Below are 18,801 nucleotides of genomic sequence, written 5' to 3'. Positions count from 1 at the left end.
GCTAATCATGCTCCTTTTTCAGTAAATAAATATTCTTTTACATTGGCAAAGTAATACGGAATATTATCCACATGCCAAATCCGATATCTTCTATTAAATTCCTTTTATTTTGTCTATGATTACCCAATTTCATAGTTAATCCATGATAGCTTTTTTCAATTTACACATATCACAGAATTAATTTTCAGGTTTGCCAGGTTTCGATAATTCAGTAATACCAGAATTACGCACTGCATAACATAAAGAGATGGTTTAATTATAGCAAACATTCTAAGAAAAAGGTTTAGCAAAGTTAAACAATCTGCATTAAAGGATTCATCATACAGAGAACATGTTTTTGTTCACAAAAGCCTTTCCTAACAAAACCTGATCACACCTTAATTATTTACTACAGATATAAAATAAAATCTCCAACAACATTTTACTGTTTCCCACCAAAGCCCTCGAACCAAATTTTTAGCCGTCGTGAACGGTAATAATGCTTATGAACTATAATAGAACCGTTACCATTACCATTAACATGTCCACCATTGTTGATGAGGCCTTTCGTGTTATTATTAGAAGGAACAGGGTTGTCGTTTTGGTTTGGAAGAAGAAGTTTCAGTGCCCAATCAGAACTAGTGGGATCAGGCCACCACCCTCTTACTTTGACATCATCAAACATCTTCAACAACTCACCTTTCGAATGCTTAGAAGGCTTCTCAATCTCAATCTTCAACAATTTTTCACCGTTGCTGCACATCTTGGCCACAAGAGAGACACCGTGAGAATAATACGCAGAGAAAAAATAGTGCTTCACAGTGATCATGTAAGGAAGCTCGTCGTCGTCATCGTGTGTTCTTGCTCTCAGCATCACCACAAGACCCATTCGCTCAGCGTCGGTTCCGTAGAAGAAAGCGGAGGACTTGAGAACACCACCTTGCGCCGTCGGGAGTTTGCACTGCGGAGGACGCAGCATCGTTGAAGGTCCGTTAACTGTGACGTCTCCTGAGAGAAGACCCATTTTCAAGCTCACTTCCATTTTGTAAGTAACGTAGTCGCTTGTGTGGTTTGATGCGTGGTCGCGGATTGAGATGGTTAAGTCCTGGTTCTGCTTCTGATCGGCGTTGGTTTTCGCCAACTCAAGCTCGCAGATGCCTCCACATGCGTTGTACTCTGCGGTCCAAGTGTCCACGGTTTTGCGGAGGAAAATCAGTGGTGAATTGCTCAGAGGAAACTGCTCGGAGTAATTGGTGGTTTGAGTGTTTCCCATGGCGGATTAATGGAACCTCTGTGTTTCTCTTCTTCACTCAGAACTCGATCACAGTGGTGAATATTGGTGCTTTCTCATATATTATACATCGCGGGAATAAAACAAAAATTCATTTATATATTAATTTGTATTTTAAGTAATTAATTATCGATAGTTATGGGGAATAATTATCAATAAATTTTATGATATGTTGATAAAATTTATTAATAACTTATTGATAAATTTTTTAACATCAACATATTCGTAAACTTGAATTTATGATAAATTTGTACTATTATATAAATGAATTATATTCATCAGTATTACATTATTTGCTTGATATGGATTATGAAGAAAATGAATGTAGAATTGAAATGGTTGAGATAGTATAAATAACTTAGGAGAATGTGTAGAAAGATTATATCCGTTGAAAAATTCAAATCCTACAATGAAAGTGCCAATATCTTGATACATATAAAATAGAAATAATTATATTAAAAAAATAATTTAATTCATAAAATTAATTATTGTTACGTAGGTGTCAACCTTGCAAATGTCATAGTGAGAAACCGTTTCAGAAGTTTTACCAAATAAAAATTTGATCCATTCATTTATAACTTAACATTAAAATTGAAAGACTAAATACGTATTTAATTTTATATAATATTATATAAAAAATCCAAAAACCTCTCAATTTTTTGTAAATTGATTATATATATATATAAAGACTTTTATATACAGTTTATACAGTGATTGAGTTATCAAACGATTAAACTATATGTATGATCCCATGGACCACTTTTCGTGTAGTGGAAAAATGAGTGTCCTTGGGTCTTTCTTATCTTGAAAGAATTGGTGTCTTTTTTTTTTTATATATTTTATTTATCAGCAACAAAGAATATATCAAAGAAGTGGTGGTGTTTTGAATATTGCTTTTAATTTCATTGAATGACGTCAAATAAACGGACTTCACATTTTATTTATTTATTTATATAAGTATAGATAGAAATCCATATTCCTTTATAATAATTGAAAATAATATGTATCCAATTAAAACAGAGCATCGATCCTATATTATTTATGCTATATATATTATGCTTTATCAATATCATGGTAGAAAGGAGCATCTATATATCCTGTATTATCTTAATAGAATAATCACGTGGGAGTATAATATTTTTGTCACCCAATTAAAAAGAAACGTGGATTGATGACTTGATCTCAATATTTGAACGACACAAAAATAAATAGAATTCAACTACATTTAACTATAGATGGATCATATCATTCTTTCATTAACAAACATATTAATATTTACATGTTTTTATTCTAAATTCTTAATTAAAATAAATATTATGTATTGCTTTGAATTTAACTTTTATTTATAATCTTGTTTTATAAAGTAGCTAATTTGAAAACTATATTTAACAATAAATAATAAGTTTAATTACTTGTATATATCTTGTAAATCGATCCAATTTAGTTCATATATTATTAAAAGCTTCAATGGAATCTCTCAATTTTAAAATTATCATTAATTTTGTTATTATTACAAATATATTATCAAATAATCTCACAAAAACGATCAAATTGATTCTATTTTAAAATTTAAGAAACTTAATTCACAGTTTTAATATAAGTACCAAATTAAATAGACTATATATGACTACATGGACCAAATGGAAGAATAATTTTATCCATCTATCGTTAGTAATAATATTTCCTGATAACATCATCAAAAACAATATGATGTAATTTGTCGGGGAATTAAGAAAATTAAAAAAATTTGCGTTACGTAGCTCAGTAGATAGAGCAGTTTCTCCTATAAGTATGAACCCTAACCTAGCACCGTTAGCACGTGAAACCAACAAATACATCTATACACACACACACACTTGTCATGTCTAAAGCAATGGAAGATCAAAAGAAGTATGATATGAGTTTTAAGTGTTGCAGTGAACCTGTGTAAGTGAGCGACTTCAAAACGCCGAAATACCCCGACGGTGAAGAACACGGCGTGTTCTGTGTGCAAAGGTGCATCACATTCTGTGTGGGTAAGCGATTTTGTGCTTTCAAGATAACTGAAAAATGCAAAGACGATGTCGTATACTCGGTAAACATCGACGTGACGGAACAATTCGCCGAGGGTTCTGCTGCACAAACGAGCATGCGGTTCGTGAGAAACAACAGGTACGATGTTTTGTGTAGCGTGCGTACTGTATCATCTGGTTCATATGAAATGTTTCGAAGGAATTATAGTGTGCCATCTATGCCGGACATAGAAACTACAGGTATTTTCTGTCATAAGAGCGGTTGTGGAAGTTACTTCACTCTGGAAAAGAAGAAATTGGATGAGAGCGAAGTGGTGGAGAGGGTGAAGACCGCACACGGCTTCCTCATCGGCGGTGATGAAACGGTGGGTGTGAAAGTGAAGATAACAAACGACAGAAAAGTAGGGTTGCTGGTGAAGCTAACGTTGGATTACTCGTGTCTTGTGTTTGAGAAAATCGAGGATAAGATGGAGCGTGAAATACGGAATAGTGTGTTGTTAATGTTAAGAAATGTCTCCGACAGTGACTCCGAGGTGAAGCGCAACAGCGATAAGCAAGAGAAATCATCGCCCCAAATTGGTAACAATCGCACGGTCATTCATGACAGAATGGTGCATTACAAGGAAAGTATGTTCCATGCTTACACTGATTTTTCCAGAGCTGGAACTAATTATTAGAAGGGAATGAAATGTAGTTTTTGAAGAAATCTTCTCCATATAAGCATAACGAACCAAACAACTCCGCTTGTATTATCTTTTATTAATAAATTATCTTATATATACACCGATCATATTTTGTAAATAAGTTTACTTTTTGTGCGTGTTTAAGACCTCGTAAATTTAGTTACTATAAATTTAAATTCGTCCATCTTTACTATTGGGGTGCATTTCATTCCAGCACAACCTATTTATACTATAATGTAATAGTGCCTCCTCAACCTCCAAAATTATATGATAATGATTACACTTTGTAATCGATTATAAAAACACAGGTGTATTGCATATACAATTTGTTATTTAAATTTATTTTGTAATCAATTATAGTGAAAATTCATAGAAGTCGTGTGGCCCCCATGACTTCACCTTGAAAATCGTTTGACCTCAAGACTTCAAAACTAATCATTTGATCATAAGAAAATGGTCTGTGTGGCACGATTTTTTTTAAAGAAAATCGTCTTGAACTCTCATGACTTCAATATCTTTTTTAAACTTATCTTGATCCGTAATATTTTAGGCATATTTGCCTAATTTTAAAAAATAACCCTGATTTCATATACTAAATAAATGATGCCTTTCTTCTTCTTTTTTATCAATTAGGGAGTGTTTTAACCTATAATTGATTAAATATAGATTAATTATGAACTAACTCCTTTTGAATCATAATAATGCTAGTGATGATACATAAAATGTGTATCAATAGAGGATAATAAAATTGTCGTATTTAATTTATTGACGAATTTTATCATGTAAATATCAATTATTTGCGGATTTAGAATATAATTATTGATGAAATTTATTGACTGATTTTGTTGATAGATATTTATCAATTATCAACAGATATTAATTATAGTAACAAGTAAAAAAAATCCGTTAATAGATTTATCAACAAAAAATAAATTTTGATCTTTACCAATAAATTTTGGCCATCATTAAATATGCTTTTTTGTTTTGTAGTGTTTCCAAATGAAATTCCTACATAATTCTTGCAAAACCATAAACGATACATTAGTGCAGGGAAGAGAAACGACAGCGGTTATTTTTGCACTTTTAGTTTCGGGTTCGCACCCGAGGCATATACTGCTAAGGTAAAAAGACTCTTCTTTATGCTTCGGTTATTAACTCGAGGCAGAAAAAGTAGTTACTGCCTTAGTTACCTCCAACCGAGGCCTAATTGTGTATCAGAAATAAAAAAAATTATTGTCGACGATGTCGGAACAACCTCCTCGACGGTGCAATGGCAGTGCAGCGGCAATGCAGGCGGAATGAAAAGTTGTGTGCAATAGAACCTTCGTGATGGTTGCTTGGAGAAGACGAAGAAGGAGTGGCGCCGAAACAATCTCATCGACGATGAAGTGGCAGCGCAGCAGTGCAGGCGGAACGACGCAACAACGACGTTGGCGGAATAGTGCAGCAGTGGCCCTGGCGAAACGGTGCAGCAACGACGTTGGTGGAACGACGCAACAACGACGTTGGTGGAATGACGCAGCAGCGGCGTAGTGGAGTTGCTCGAAAATGAAGAAGATGCAGCGGCGGCCACATAACCACCTTCTCCACGGTGTAGCAGTGGTGAAGCCGGAACGAAGGCTGAGGTGCAGTGGAAGAAGAAGAAAAGATTTGGATGCTGTGTGGGGATGCTCGAAGAAGAAGAAAATCAAGATGGTTTGCGCGACTGCGAAAGGATTTAGGTTTTTCTTTTTAACCCTACGAAGCCATACTGCCTCGATTAATTCGAAACTGAGACATATTGTCTTACCATATGCCTCGGTTGGCAATAGGCCCGAAGCAAAAAGGTACCTACTGCCTCGGTTATAAAAGAACCGAGGCATATTCTGTCACTGAATTAAAAAAAATAAAATACAGCCAAGTAACTGCATTGGGTAAAAAAAAAAACCTGAAGCAAAAAAGCTATTAGGTCTTGGTTCTGTGGTAACCGAAGCATAAAAGCAGTTAAAAAATTTTGAGTTTTGTGGACAACACGTAAAATTGTTTAAGCTATATGCCTCGGTTAGTATAACAATCGAGGCATAAAAGGTGCCTTTAATTACAAAAATGACTCGGCATGTTTATATACAGCAAGTGTGCAGGAATTGAGACATATATTGCGATGTAAAAACTCTAAAATGCACTAGTGATAACCACACATCAGGAAATTTTGATTTTTGATTCCTAAGATCTGATCCCATTTGGCACCGTGTTTCACTTAAAACTATGCTGCAATCCATAGTTAATATTCTTGCTATATTTATTGTTTTGGAGAATTATTTCCTACATATATACTAACTATTTGCTATACACTAAAAATATATGCATGTTCTTACTTATGGGAGAATAGCTCAAAAACTAAATAGCAGGATTAAGTTGATCTTAAAAAATGAATTTGAAACTCTATTTGTATGCTTAAACTTTGGAGTTCCTTACCTATATCCTCGTGGATCAAAGAAGAAGAATCACTATCCATATTTAAATATGGATAATAATCTTTTGAAATCATCAATATACCTAATAATTAGTGTTCTGTGGGATAAGCTTTTAAATCATTTGGGATCATCAACGTGTTTATTATACGGCAAAATATAAAGATTCATTCAGTTAGATTCGATAACTTCATGGTGCAATAATAGCTTGTGCATTACAACAGATCCTTATTCCAAAAGATGCCACACTCAGAATATTTGCATTATACGAATGTTATTATCAAGAATAAAACAGCCACATGTATGAGAATAACATTCTCCATTTTACTCTCTAGGGTTTGTCAAAGAACCTTTATCCAAAAGTAACCATTGCTGAAGAAGGACGCTTCCTCCTAAGGACAACGTTTTTATTTTGTCCATAGCCACATTAGTTCCGACACAGACACAAAGGTTCCATCATGGGAAATTGTCACGGTAGCAGCGATTACTCAGAGCGATTTCCTCTGGGCGATTCTTCCATGGCTGTGTTACGCAGAACTAAGAACCGCAAAGGGCATCAAGTTGAGGACACTTGGAAAGCTGATTACTACTCATTTGGAAAGAGAAGCTGCGAATACGAGTTGATCAAAACCAACCGCAACAAGCGCGAAGAAGAAGAGTTATCCATCTCTATCCGTGACCATGTATCAAACAATGCCAACGACGACGTTGATTTTCATATGGACATGAGAGTGGAAGAAGGTCTTGTTTTGGCAAATCTTACTCTAAACGGACCCAGATACCTGCAGCAACTCCCCGAGAGGAAAACCCCTTTTGCGCAAGGTGGGGTTTTCAAGTCCTCGTCGTTCTTATACGGACGTGACACTGATCGAAAGGGTCTTATTGTCGTTTTAAGGGCAAAAAGAAGGGATAACGATGAAGAGCTTCCTTATATGATCACTGTGAAACACTATTTTGCTTCTGCATGGTGTTCTCATGGTGTCTCTCTTCAGGCGAAGATTCGCAGTGATAGGAGTGATGGAGGTTTGAGTTTTGAGATTGAAAAACCAAACTTGCAGAACAAACGTGAAATGCTGTGCATGATTGATGATGTTAAGGGAAAAGGGTGGTGCCCTAATCCTACTAGTTCTGATTTTCCGATGGAGCTTTGGAACAAAAGTAATGGTAATGTCCCTGCGATTGGGTTTGGGGGAAAGAACAATAATAGTTCAGATTCTATTCCGGGTTTTTACAGTATTATCGGCCAGCAAAATATCAAGTCCATTATAAGCTCAAGTGGATGGACTAATGGCGATTATAACAGTTCTCTGATATTTCAGGACTGCGAATTTTATTTAGACGCCATTGGTACTCTGAGAAGATGCCCGTGAGTTGGTAATTTCATGTTATTTGTTTTTTATGTTTTTTTTTTTTTTCTGTTTTTATAAGGGTCGGAGTAGTTCTGGAATCTAAATTTTTTACTAATTTTTGGGATGCTGCTGTTGGCTACTGAGTATTAAAAACATATTTTATTAATATTTTAAATAATTTTTAATATATTTTAGAACGTTAGAAATCGATATATTATAATTCTAGAAAAATTCAGCAAAGAATCTTTGTAATTTTTTTTTCGATATTGTTGATAAAAGTGATGTTCCGAAGACTTAATAAAATGTGATCTGAGATACAAGAACAAAGATTAATATTAATCACTTCATACAAATTAATGGTAAGGATTTAATGTGCACTGAGAAAAGGAATAAAAGTAATTATTTGGGAGAGACTAAGCATTCTAAATAAATAAGCCACATAACACGAATAACTTTATTCATTTCAATCTGACCACCACTTTCTATTCTTTTAATAGGTGTTTTTTTTTTCCACCAAATAAATAGGTTTTGTTGGTATAATTTTAAAAAGATAAAATTTATTTAACATTTTTGAAATTAAAAATAAGAAAGACAAGATATTGTAATAAAAAAGGTAGATATTGTCTATAATTTATAACAATAATAAGTAGAATCACTCCTATTTATGTATTTTTTAAATATCCCTGACCATATAACTAGTAATTTCTTCTCAACCATTTAATTGTGTCCTTTTGTTGAACTTTTGTTATTTAAAAAATCCTCAACTTTATTCATTAAGTAAATGAATAATCTATTCTTTTTGAGATATCTCTGTATTCTTTTGTTATGTAAATATTATATTTTTATTTCGTTACCATGAAATTATAGTATGATGTATAATAAGTACATATTCAATTCTCTTATTATCATATAATAAACAAAGATAATTAAAATAAAAAACAACATTAAATTTTAATTTATTTAAATAAAATACCATAATTAAAATATAATTTATTTGTAAATAATAACTTCCATCCGGTATATATCACCTTCTTCTCTTCTCATGAGAATAATATAAACAATTTAAATATAAAAGGATTTCCTATATAAATAAAGATATAGGAAATATGATTTTCATAATCACCCGACATTTTTATATATTATCACCCTCGTATGGGGAATAAAAGCCAACTATAAGAATATTTATTTTCATCTTTCTAATTCTGAAAATGAAATAAAAAATAATAAATAAAAAAAATTATACTTTAACTCCCAATTTTTTTATTCTCATCATTTACTCTTCGATGTAACTTATTGATTCTTTTGAAGAGAAAGACAGTTGTCCCAATTGAAATTATTGTCCAACAAATAAACCTCCCACTTGAAATTCTTTTACAAATGGTTCTATTCTATTATATATTCAAATTCAAAAGCAGCCATTGTGGAAGATGAACGCTTCTTTCCATGGGCAATGATTTTTTGTTGTTCTAAAGTGCGTCCTATGAAAAAACATGCCACGCAGCTTATATTACCAATATTCACAATTGTGATTAATTTGTGAGTGAATCCATCATGGGAAACATTCCCAGTAGCAACAATTACTCTGAAAGGTTTCCTCTAGACACTTATTCAGAGGTTCTTTTTCGCAAAACCAAGAACCGCAGATTGTACGAAGTTACAAACACATGGAGTGCAGAATACTGTTTATTAAGAAGAACAAGCTGTGAACTCGAACTCACCAAAATCACACGCAACAATCACGAAGAAGAGGTATTCATCTCAATCCATGACCACACATCGAGTCATGCAAAGGACGATTTTGATTTTAGGGTAAACATGAAAGTCGAAGAAAGTCTTCTGGTGGCAAATGTTTCTGTAGACGGACCTAGAAGCACACAGCAACTTCCGGAGAGAAAAATCGCTATGGCGCAAGGTGGGGTTCTGAAGTCCTCCTTCTTCTTATACGACGGAGGCGACACTGATCGAAAGGGTCTTGTTATCATTTTAAGGGAAAAGAGATGTGATGATGATGAAGTGCTTCCTTACATGATCACTGTGAAGCACTATTTTGTGGCTGCATGTAGTTCTCAGGGTGTCTCTGTTGTGGCAAAGATTGGCAGCAACAGTGATGGGGGTTTGAATGTTGAGATTGAAAAACCTCGGAAGCATCCGAAAGGTGAGTTGCTGAAGATGTTTGATGATGTCAAGGGAAAAGAGAACCAAAACAATGGCAATGTTCCGATGATGAACATGAGCGGTCAGCAAAACATCTCTGCGCTTTTAAGCGCAGCTGGATATACCAATGGCGATTATAACAATTCTATCATATTTCGTAGATGTAAATTTTGGTTGAAAAAGAGGAAGTGAAAGAGTGTTATTCTCAAAATAACAATCCTTTCGATCATGATTCCAGCCGCTCAGCGGTAATTCCTCAGGCTTAGCGCCCTGAACGTTTTGATTTTCTAGTTTCTGTTCCTTGTATATTTGTATCTCTTCTTCTCTTGTACATACGCTTTTCTGCATACAGAAATAAAATTTTCAGCTTTCATCTCATGGTTTCTTGTTTATGTTTCTCCTCTTGGAAAGTCTATGGAAGCTTTGAAAGGTTTCTTGGTATCGGAACCATTATGAATCTGATAAACCATGTAAAGAGAAAAAACAAGAAAAAAAAAGTGTTCGTTATAAAGATTTTAACAAGAGTAAAAGCCAGAGATTTACCCTACTCAAGTTTAAAAAGAATCTCTCTATAAATATCAGACAACTATGATCTAGTAAAAACACTTCATCACTTACTTAAAATTACTAAACTTTGAATAGAAATTCTCCTTTTGGATTAATTAGAATATCTTTATTGAACCTTCATTATTCTAAGAATTATTATTGGAAGAACCATGAGTGGAGCAGAGGACAAGTTCTTTCTCCACAGTGTGTAAGAACCTTTTTCATCAAAAGTCGTTAAGAACAAAGAAACGTAACAAGAAAGACAGAAAGAAAAAAAGGAAATAGTAAGATCAGATCAAGGAACCGAACAAACATGAAAGAGGTAAATGGGACGAGAATAAATGTTATTCCCTTTAGCTATGTTTGTTTTATTCTCTATGTTTGTATTTCTTATCAATTTCATTTAGTATTTAGGAAAAGTAAATTTCATTTTAGTAAAAAAACGTTATTTTACTTATAGCTATATTTTATATAAAATAATCTATTCAATTTATACTAAAAATGAAATTTAAATGTTAACATATCATCTTGCCAAATTCACTGAAAACAGATGAAAAAAACTCTAAATGATGTTTTAGAATTTTTAGAAAAACAGTAGAATTCTCAGACCACAAAAAGATGCTGGTAACATTCTCTAGTGCTACGATTAAAGATGCTTTTCACGTCTCTTTTATGTACATATAATTCTTTGCATTCTTTTAACGCTTGGTTGGAATCTCTGCGTAGGTTCAGTTTTAGCTATAAATGAAGATGCAGAAGAGAGGATTAGAGTGAGAGAAGACGATAAAGATTTGAGAGGCAATGCAAGGAAATAAGAGTGTTGTGAGGCTCAAATCTAGCGGTTTTCCGTTGGAAGTCAACACCAGAACGCTGAAATACAACTACGAGGATGGAAGCACCGGCTTCTCATCGGAAATCACATACTCCCTCGGTAACACCGTCGTAACTATCAACGTAACCCAAGAGATTTACTCCGGTCGTGTAAACGCCGTGTACATGGACCTCTCCGAGGGCACTGGTATGGGTTCTTTCGCTAATCTGGGTCTGCGAGTCACGAGAAACAAGAGGTACGGCATTTTATGCAATTACATGAACACCTTATTCGGGGGGTCCTATGATTCGCTTAAGGAGAATTATTGTGCACCACCTTTACCAGAGAGAGAAGTGGTTCGTTACATTTGCGGTGAGAGTGGTTGCGGAGGGTGTTTCACTCTGGAGAAGAAGAAGAAGGAGGATGGTGCGGTGGTGAGGGTGCAGGCCACGCACGATTTCATAGTTGGCGAAGAGACGATGCACGTGAAAGTGAAAATAAGGAACGATGATGGAGGGTTGAAGGTTGAAGTGGAAGGACCGGTGAAGCTTACGACGGATTATATGAACCATGTGGTTTCCGGAATGAGGAGGAAGATGAGAAGTGCGATTGAGGCAAGTACGGTTCCACTTGTTAGAAACGACGTCGCTCAGCGTTCGCCCAATGTTGTTGGCCCAAAATTTATTTCTGACGATCGCGTGCATTTGTGTTTTCAGAGGATGAGGATGCATCAAGGATTTTGAACTGGTTGTTATATAGTGTCAAGTGGGGGGAATGCATTAATTTACTTTACTTTGCATAAACCTTTTATCTAATGGTTACACTACAAAAATATGTAATGGTTAGATGTTTTAAAAATGAGTAAATTTTCCATTTGAAATTGACACTTATCATGTATCAAATGGTTCTATTTATATATAAAACAACACTAATTAGCTTAAGATATAGAATGAGGTATTGAGAGTTGGAGTTTTATGAGCTCTAATGGTATTATACTATTTTGCAGTGAATATAAGAGAAAATATCAAGTATGCAGCTGAGTCATAGAAGTATAAAAGATAAGACAACATACTTTGATTTTCTGGTTGAGCACAACAAATGGAGCCGAACCTCATAAAGAAACATTCTTTGCAAGGAAATCTTGAGCACAAAACCATGAGGCTGAACTACCAAGAGGGAAAGGTCACGTGCTAAGTATCAGGATAAGGGGTTGAGCTGAGACGAAAACTCACTTGTGAAGAAACCCTTGTGGCTGAGCACCGCCCAAAAATTCCTATAAATAAAGACCTCGTGTCTTCATTCTAGGCATTGAGTGGAGGCTCAAATATGCAGTAGTAGAGTAGGAATGAGTCTGTGAGGTTCGAAGTATTATGTTCTCATTGTAAATACTATATGTCTAAATGTTGCTGAATTTGTATTGCATCATTCTACTCCATGAGTAGTTGATTTCTCTGTGGCGATATTAGTGGAGCAGTAATCTTCTTATACTTCCATTTATGCAGATTATACCTTAGATGTTTATACTTTCTTTTGATTTGGTTTATACTTAATGTTTTTTCTCGGGGTGCGTTTAGGAATGAGATTTCAGCAACGGAACTAACTAATTCAAATCTAGTAACCAGGGATGAAACTGTGTGTTTGGCCTCCAATGTTTTGACTATTAATGTAAGTATTAGACAAATCTTATGTCAAAGAATTAAGCAAGTTGTTTAAGACTTAGATAGGCACAACTAGAGGGATTTGTGTGTTCTTGGCCTTAAAGAACATGGAAAGTAATATTTATCACCAAGATTATCTTCAGATGTGAGAATATATCTAGTTAAGTTGAACAAAGATTTGCAGCCTTGGAGCAAGTCTGTGTAATTGAACCTCCACAAGGTTACTAAATAATCTTGCTACAAGAGGAATATGCGTAAGGTTACTTAGAACTTTATCTTGGATCAATTAATTCTGCATATTTGAATTGAAAGTATTTGAAGGTTGTTGTATTCATTGAATCTATCATAGTTGCTTCTAGATATATAAACTAAATCTAACCTCCACTCCACTCAATCTATATAATTACTATTATCTATATTTACTTGCACTCTATCAAAATCTAAAAACACAAAAAGCAAACTACCAATATATTTGCTAAATCCCTATGGATACGACACTTGTTGATACTATGTATATACTTGCTGGGAAATGGTTGTTGAGAAACAATCATCATTACACTACATAGTCTAGAAAGGTTGCATATGTGGAAGTACCCATTGATCCAAAATATAGTTTGAGAAACTTGATTATGATTTTTAACTGCATATTCTAGATATGGTGTATATGTGAGGGTATCTGATTCAAAAGATAGTTTGGGAGACATGATTAGGATAGAATAGATAATAGATTTCACATGCTAGACATAGATGTGAGCATTGGTAATTCATAACATCAGAATATTGTTTATTAATGCAAACTTAATAATAAAAATGGCTAGACATATAATTTTTGTTATTTAAGTTTAGGTTTGTCTGCGACAAAATCGAGACTTGTTACAAATGGTTTAAATGTGAGAGAAGGAAGTAAAAATATATTGTTTGATGTTTTTGTTTTGAATGAAATCATGAAACTCAACCCCGATGAAACCTTTACTATATAGTTTTTTAAATCAAATTAATTGTTTCCATTGCATGAATTTTATTTATTCCTTAATTTTGAATTCATTATTTATATATCAAAATGTTTCATTACTCTTACTATTTATTAGTAAACAAACAATTATCTTAAATCACATTAGTCTATTTGAGAAATAATATTTAATTACTTGTTCAATTCGGTACATGTCAATTCTATAACAACACCGTTAATGCATCCTTTTTGGAACTCCGAGGCCATCTATCTTGTCCATACTTCATGGACGCACGACTGAAAACTCAAAGCTCAAATATTGGATATGAGACCAATGGTTGGAATAATGGGAATTGTAGTTCCCAAGGTACAACATACATTGAATAAAACAAACCATGAAATGTAGGAAATAGATATACAATTATCTTGTTAGAAAACAAGTGCGTGGAATTTTCTATGGTACCATTCGACCAACCACTAAGATTTTGATGAAGTATTTTCATGTGAATGCAAAAAAGGTGAGTTTATATGTGCCTGCAATTAACTTATAAAGGTGTTTAGGAAAGTTTGAACTTTGTTAAACAGAATTGTTAACCATATTAAGGTATCTTACTTCATTAACATTATAACTTTCAAGCTTCTATCATTGCAAAGTTCCTTAGCTCCATTATCTTTTCTGGAATCAAGGTACAAAGGTTCAGAGCACACTAGAAAGAATGGAATTAAAAAGAAAAATGGGAATGTTGTATGGTTTAAATAAAGGGGATTTTAAAGTTCATTCTCACCTTTCAGTTGTATGTCCTTCCACCTTATTAAGAGTCACTTGTTCTCAACAATTCTTAAGTGAAAAATTAAGAATGGAAAGGTGTTTGTGAAAAATGAGCACATATCTCCTTTACCACATGCATCTCCTTAATTTGTTTAGTTTGAAGGCTTTCTTTAAAAACTAGTTTTGGCTTCAATAGATTTTTATTCTATAATATTATTATCTTTGAGATCACATGATTAATGAACTTTTGGGTGTAAATTTGATTGTGGTGTGAAAGTTTCACAATAATACATAAAAAATAATAACTTTTAAGAAAATTGGGAGCAAAAAACGTTTGAATTATATTAAAAAATTGAAAAAAGAAAAGAAAATGGAGTCATTCATTTTTTTTATTGGTTATGTGATTGAATTTCAATTGAAAAATCAAACTTATTTTAAGTCTACAGAAGTTTACAAAAAAAAAAATTACTTTTTAGTTAAATGACGTTTAAAGTGAATTTTATTTATAGTTGAATTTGAGAAAAACAAATATCAAACAGATTGATTCAATGTTAAATAAAAAGTTTAAAGTTGGTTTAAATGTTCCAAAAATTGTACCATCGAAATATAAAAATGTGTGAATTGTGCATTATCATGACTTGATAGTTTCATGAAAGAAGAGGTGTTTAACTTGATGGATGAGAAAGAAGGATTGAATGAAACATATTATCTTTATTTGAAGTTATGTACGTCAAATTTTAATTGAATGTATTTAAGGATTATGAAATTGAAAATTTTATGTATTTTAATTGAATGTGTAAAATTTTGTAACCTTTATCTCAATTTTAATGTTATTGAACAATTGGAAGACTCAACAAATTGATTCCAATAACATCTTTGTATGCTTAAAGGAAACAAAAGGACAATAAATTTTATCAATAGTGACAATTAAAAGAGTTACAATTAAAAGAGTTACTTTGTATACATATGTTTAATTTTTGAACGGTTATAAGATGTCACTAAAGAGATTCGAGAGCAAAATTCACAAAAAAAAAAAAAAGTGAAAACTTACGAAAAGAATATTATTATTTGTAATAAGAGGAAGAATATGATTTTTCACTATACTAAAGACCGTTTAGGATAATAAAAAACTAGATTTTATCAACGAGGAAATAAACTTAAAATTTAAAACAGTTTAGTTTAGAAACTGAAACATAATTTTTATTTATTATATATAGTATGAAATTTTATATTATCATGAAAATTGAAAAAAAAAAAAACTTGGAGTGCTAATTAAAAATGTGTTAAAAAAAAGATTATTTAGTGCTTAAAATTTGTATTATTGTTCAAATTTTGGATGCTACATAACAGAGACAGAGGCGTGAGAGGGAAAAAAAGAAAGAACAAAGAAAAGGAGCAAAGAAGGAACTTCAATCGTTGCCAAGATGAGTACTATGAAATTTTGCCGTGAATGGTTTGTTTTGTCCCCTCTTCATTTTCCTCTTCGATTTTCCCTCTTTTCAAATTCTTCTTGTTCATCCATTGCTTCTGCTTCAGTAACAACATTCTCTACCCTAAGGAAGACAGAGATCAAAAGATTCTTCTCTACGCTTGCCGCAACTGCGACCATCAGGTTCTTCTCCTTTTCTTTTACCCCTTTTCGCATACCCTTTACTGCCAATTTACGTTTTGAAGTATGGAACTGTGACGAACTGAAAATTCACTTCATGCTTTTGCCACGTCAAGTACCCGTTTGCATTGGTTTATTTTGGGATCGAAAAAGATTGATTTTTTAGTAGAAAATAGCGATTATTTATTGCTTTAAGCTCTACCCAATCATGGGTCAAAATGTTGGTTGTCTTTGTTTTGAAGAGAGTGTTGAAAGGGGTTCTTTGCATTTTCTGATATCAGTAATTTTAATGGGACATGCTTGTTTGACTAGTTGTTTGTTGCTGTTGTTGTTGTTGTTCAGGAGGTTGCGGATAACTTCTGTGTGTACAGGAATGAGATACATCATTCTGTTGGAGAGCGCACTCAAGTGTTACAGGATGTAGCTGCAGATCCAACACTTCCTCGGACCAAGTCTGTTCGCTGTACTCAATGCAATCATGGTGAAGCTGTCTTTTTCCAGGTAAAGTTCCTTTTCTATGTTTGAAACTGAGAAATTGTTGTTGGTATTGGAATTTAGACAGAAGATAGATTATATATTGTTCCCTGCCAAGATTAGGTCATATTGCAAGATTCTGATTTAGTTTCTCATTGGATGGGTATTCCTTTCTTCCTTGTGTACATTACATGGAGCGATGTGGAGATAGAGCTGTGAAGATTTGTGGATAGATATTTATACTTTTATTATTTTTTGCATGTAGCACAATTTTTCTCTGTTTAACACTATACTGCTCTTTCTACTCTCATCCCCCTTTATTTAGAAGAAGTGAATTGCACAAGGAGAGCAACTAATAAAGAGATTTAGTTTAAGCCTTGACATTTCGCTAATGTGCAGATATTATGCTGTGCTGCTTAAGTTATCAAATCCCAGTGTGAGTCTGTTTAGGGTTGTGAAAGTATATTGACTATGCATAGATAAGAGACATGAGATATAGGTTATTAGTAGATAGTGAACCTTTACATTGATATAGTTTAATAACTTCCATTAGTTGAAATTTTAGGCAGATTTACTGTAGAATGATTAAAGCCTGAACAAGTTTGACTTTTATTCAGCATGGCTTTGTGATGCTGCCCTTGTCTCCATCATTGTAGTATTCATGGTTCTGGGCAGATTGTTGCAGTGAATAAATTTCGACTTTTCTTCTTTTTCTGGGAAATTATTGATGAATGTAGTACTGGGTGATTTTATTTTGTCCCTGCAGTCATTTGTCAAATAAGAAACAAAGGAAATTTGTTTTTCTTTGCTAAATAGTCAGTGTTCTTGTGGTATATAACAGTTTATGTAACGAGTTGCTTACTTGGTTGACTTGAATATGCTAAGATCTTCATGTTTCACTTGTTTCTTTTTCAATTACTGATCATGTATGTTACGGATCTTGGTAAGATTTGATTCATGGTTTGGAAAGTAGGTCTTCCAATTCTATTTGATTCTTACTTCTTCAAATTCTAATTTGATTTTTGCACTGAACATTAGGCTCTATCTGTCATTGTAAATGATGCAGTTATATTGAGTAGAAGAAAGCAAAATTCAATATAACCTTTTTGAATTTAAAATGCTTTACATTATAACCCTTTTGCATGCATTTTTGGCAAAATTTTCAAACTAACATCGCAATTTTTTTATGTATTCAGGCAACAGCCAGAGGGGAAGAAGGAATGACACTTTTTTTTGTTTGCTGCAATCCAAACTGTGGATACCGATGGAGAGACTGAAATTTGAGCTTCTTCAGATGAAGGTTCAATACTGGGGAAATCCAATATTTGTTTTAGCTTATTTTGAAAAGTCAATAGTTTTCCTTTTCTTGTCAAGTTTCTGAAAAACTTTTGAAAAGCAAAAACTTCTACTCAAAATCTAAGCTAAAACAAAAAGGGAGAGAATGTTATCTGGAAAACTTGATTGAAAAGGGGACAGTGCTACTAAAGTATTTGTGTTTTATCTGCAGTTTCTGATCTAATGATTAAAATATAGTTAATGTACAAACTGTTGTTGGTCAGTGCTCATAACTTGCATGGATAGGCCTAAAGCAAAGTGCCATGCTTTTTTTTTTTTTTTTACTTATACTCAACACTTTTTAAATCAAAAAATGAAAGGTCAGTTCCTGATACCAAAATTGTGTATGGAAAATACTTCACACACACAAATTTATTAGTTTCTGTTTTCTTTTTGTCCTTTTTCTTTATTTCGAACCAACAAAAGTTATATATTTATCACTTACGAAAACTTTGGTTACGAGATAATTTTTTTCATATCCAGAAATCATGGATATGAAATTATTTTTAAAATGACTAAAATTTATTTGGTTTATTGAATAGGAATAAATAAAAGTTTAAGTTTCATATATTCGAAAACACGATAATGATTAAACCACATTGCTAGAAGGTTTCCTCTGTAGGGGAAGGGAAACTAATACGTAATTAACGTAAACTAATTGAGTTATTCTACTGAGGATTTAATTTTCAAACAAGTTAGGCTCAAGTCTCTAAGTTTTCACAGACATAATTA

The 18,801-nt window shown here is 33.2% G+C and overlaps 4 protein-coding genes across 4 annotated transcripts; 3 read left to right on the top strand and 1 right to left on the bottom strand.

Annotated features, from left to right (window-relative positions):
* Positions 1 to 282: 282 nt before the first annotated feature.
* On the bottom strand, positions 283 to 1,406 carry LOC146883437 (uncharacterized). The gene has a single exon (XM_085666464.1). The coding sequence runs from the start codon at positions 1,250 to 1,252 to the stop codon at positions 422 to 424; it is 831 nt and encodes a 276-aa protein (XP_085522590.1). The 5' UTR covers positions 1,253 to 1,406; the 3' UTR covers positions 283 to 421.
* A 1,655-nt stretch (positions 1,407 to 3,061) lies between these two features.
* LOC146883436 (uncharacterized) lies at positions 3,062 to 4,110 on the top strand. Its single transcript, XM_085666296.1, has 2 exons — positions 3,062 to 3,089; positions 3,202 to 4,110. Exons 1-2 carry the CDS (start codon positions 3,062 to 3,064, stop codon positions 3,957 to 3,959), a joined length of 786 nt encoding a protein of 261 aa, XP_085522422.1. The 3' UTR covers positions 3,960 to 4,110.
* Positions 4,111 to 11,172: 7,062 nt separating this feature from the next.
* LOC114162102 (uncharacterized) lies at positions 11,173 to 12,794 on the top strand. The gene is made up of 2 exons (XM_028045878.2): positions 11,173 to 12,022; positions 12,282 to 12,794. Exon 1 carries the CDS (start codon positions 11,266 to 11,268, stop codon positions 12,016 to 12,018), a length of 753 nt encoding a protein of 250 aa, XP_027901679.1. The 5' UTR covers positions 11,173 to 11,265; the 3' UTR covers positions 12,019 to 12,022; positions 12,282 to 12,794.
* A 3,173-nt stretch (positions 12,795 to 15,967) lies between these two features.
* LOC114162789 (DNA-directed RNA polymerases II, IV and V subunit 9A) lies at positions 15,968 to 18,279 on the top strand. The gene is made up of 4 exons (XM_028046764.2): positions 15,968 to 16,104; positions 16,188 to 16,263; positions 16,603 to 16,761; positions 17,931 to 18,279. The coding sequence occupies exons 1-4, from the start codon at positions 16,076 to 16,078 to the stop codon at positions 18,009 to 18,011; spliced, it is 345 nt and encodes a 114-aa protein (XP_027902565.1). The 5' UTR covers positions 15,968 to 16,075; the 3' UTR covers positions 18,012 to 18,279.
* The last annotated feature ends 522 nt before the right edge of the window (positions 18,280 to 18,801 follow it).

Source organism: Vigna unguiculata, chromosome 9 (assembly GCF_037176805.1).
Source record: "Vigna unguiculata cultivar grain cowpea cultivar isolate G323 ecotype 2 chromosome 9, ASM3717680v1, whole genome shotgun sequence".
NCBI classification, from domain to species: domain Eukaryota; kingdom Viridiplantae; phylum Streptophyta; class Magnoliopsida; order Fabales; family Fabaceae; genus Vigna; species Vigna unguiculata.
The sequence above is the reverse complement of the archived record's forward strand: the minus strand, read 5'-3'. Positions and strand labels throughout refer to the sequence as shown.

Bases quoted from the DNA above. Each gene is read 5' to 3' on its own strand.
- LOC146883437 (XM_085666464.1), bottom strand. From the start codon at position 1,252: ATGGGAAACACTCAAACCACCAATTACTCCGAGCAGTTTCCTCTGAGC.
- LOC146883436 (XM_085666296.1), top strand. From the start codon at position 3,062: ATGAACCCTAACCTAGCACCGTTAGCAC. The intron at 3,090-3,201 runs GTGAAACCAACA...AACCTGTGTAAG, and splicing joins TAACCTAGCACCGTTAGCAC to TGAGCGACTTCAAAACGCCG.
- LOC114162102 (XM_028045878.2), top strand. From the start codon at position 11,266: ATGCAAGGAAATAAGAGTGTTGTGAGGCTCAAATCTAGCGGTTTTCCG.
- LOC114162789 (XM_028046764.2), top strand. From the start codon at position 16,076: ATGAGTACTATGAAATTTTGCCGTGAATG. The intron at 16,264-16,602 runs GTTCTTCTCCTT...GTTGTTGTTCAG, and splicing joins GCCGCAACTGCGACCATCAG to GAGGTTGCGGATAACTTCTG. The intron at 16,762-17,930 runs GTAAAGTTCCTT...TTATGTATTCAG, and splicing joins GTGAAGCTGTCTTTTTCCAG to GCAACAGCCAGAGGGGAAGA.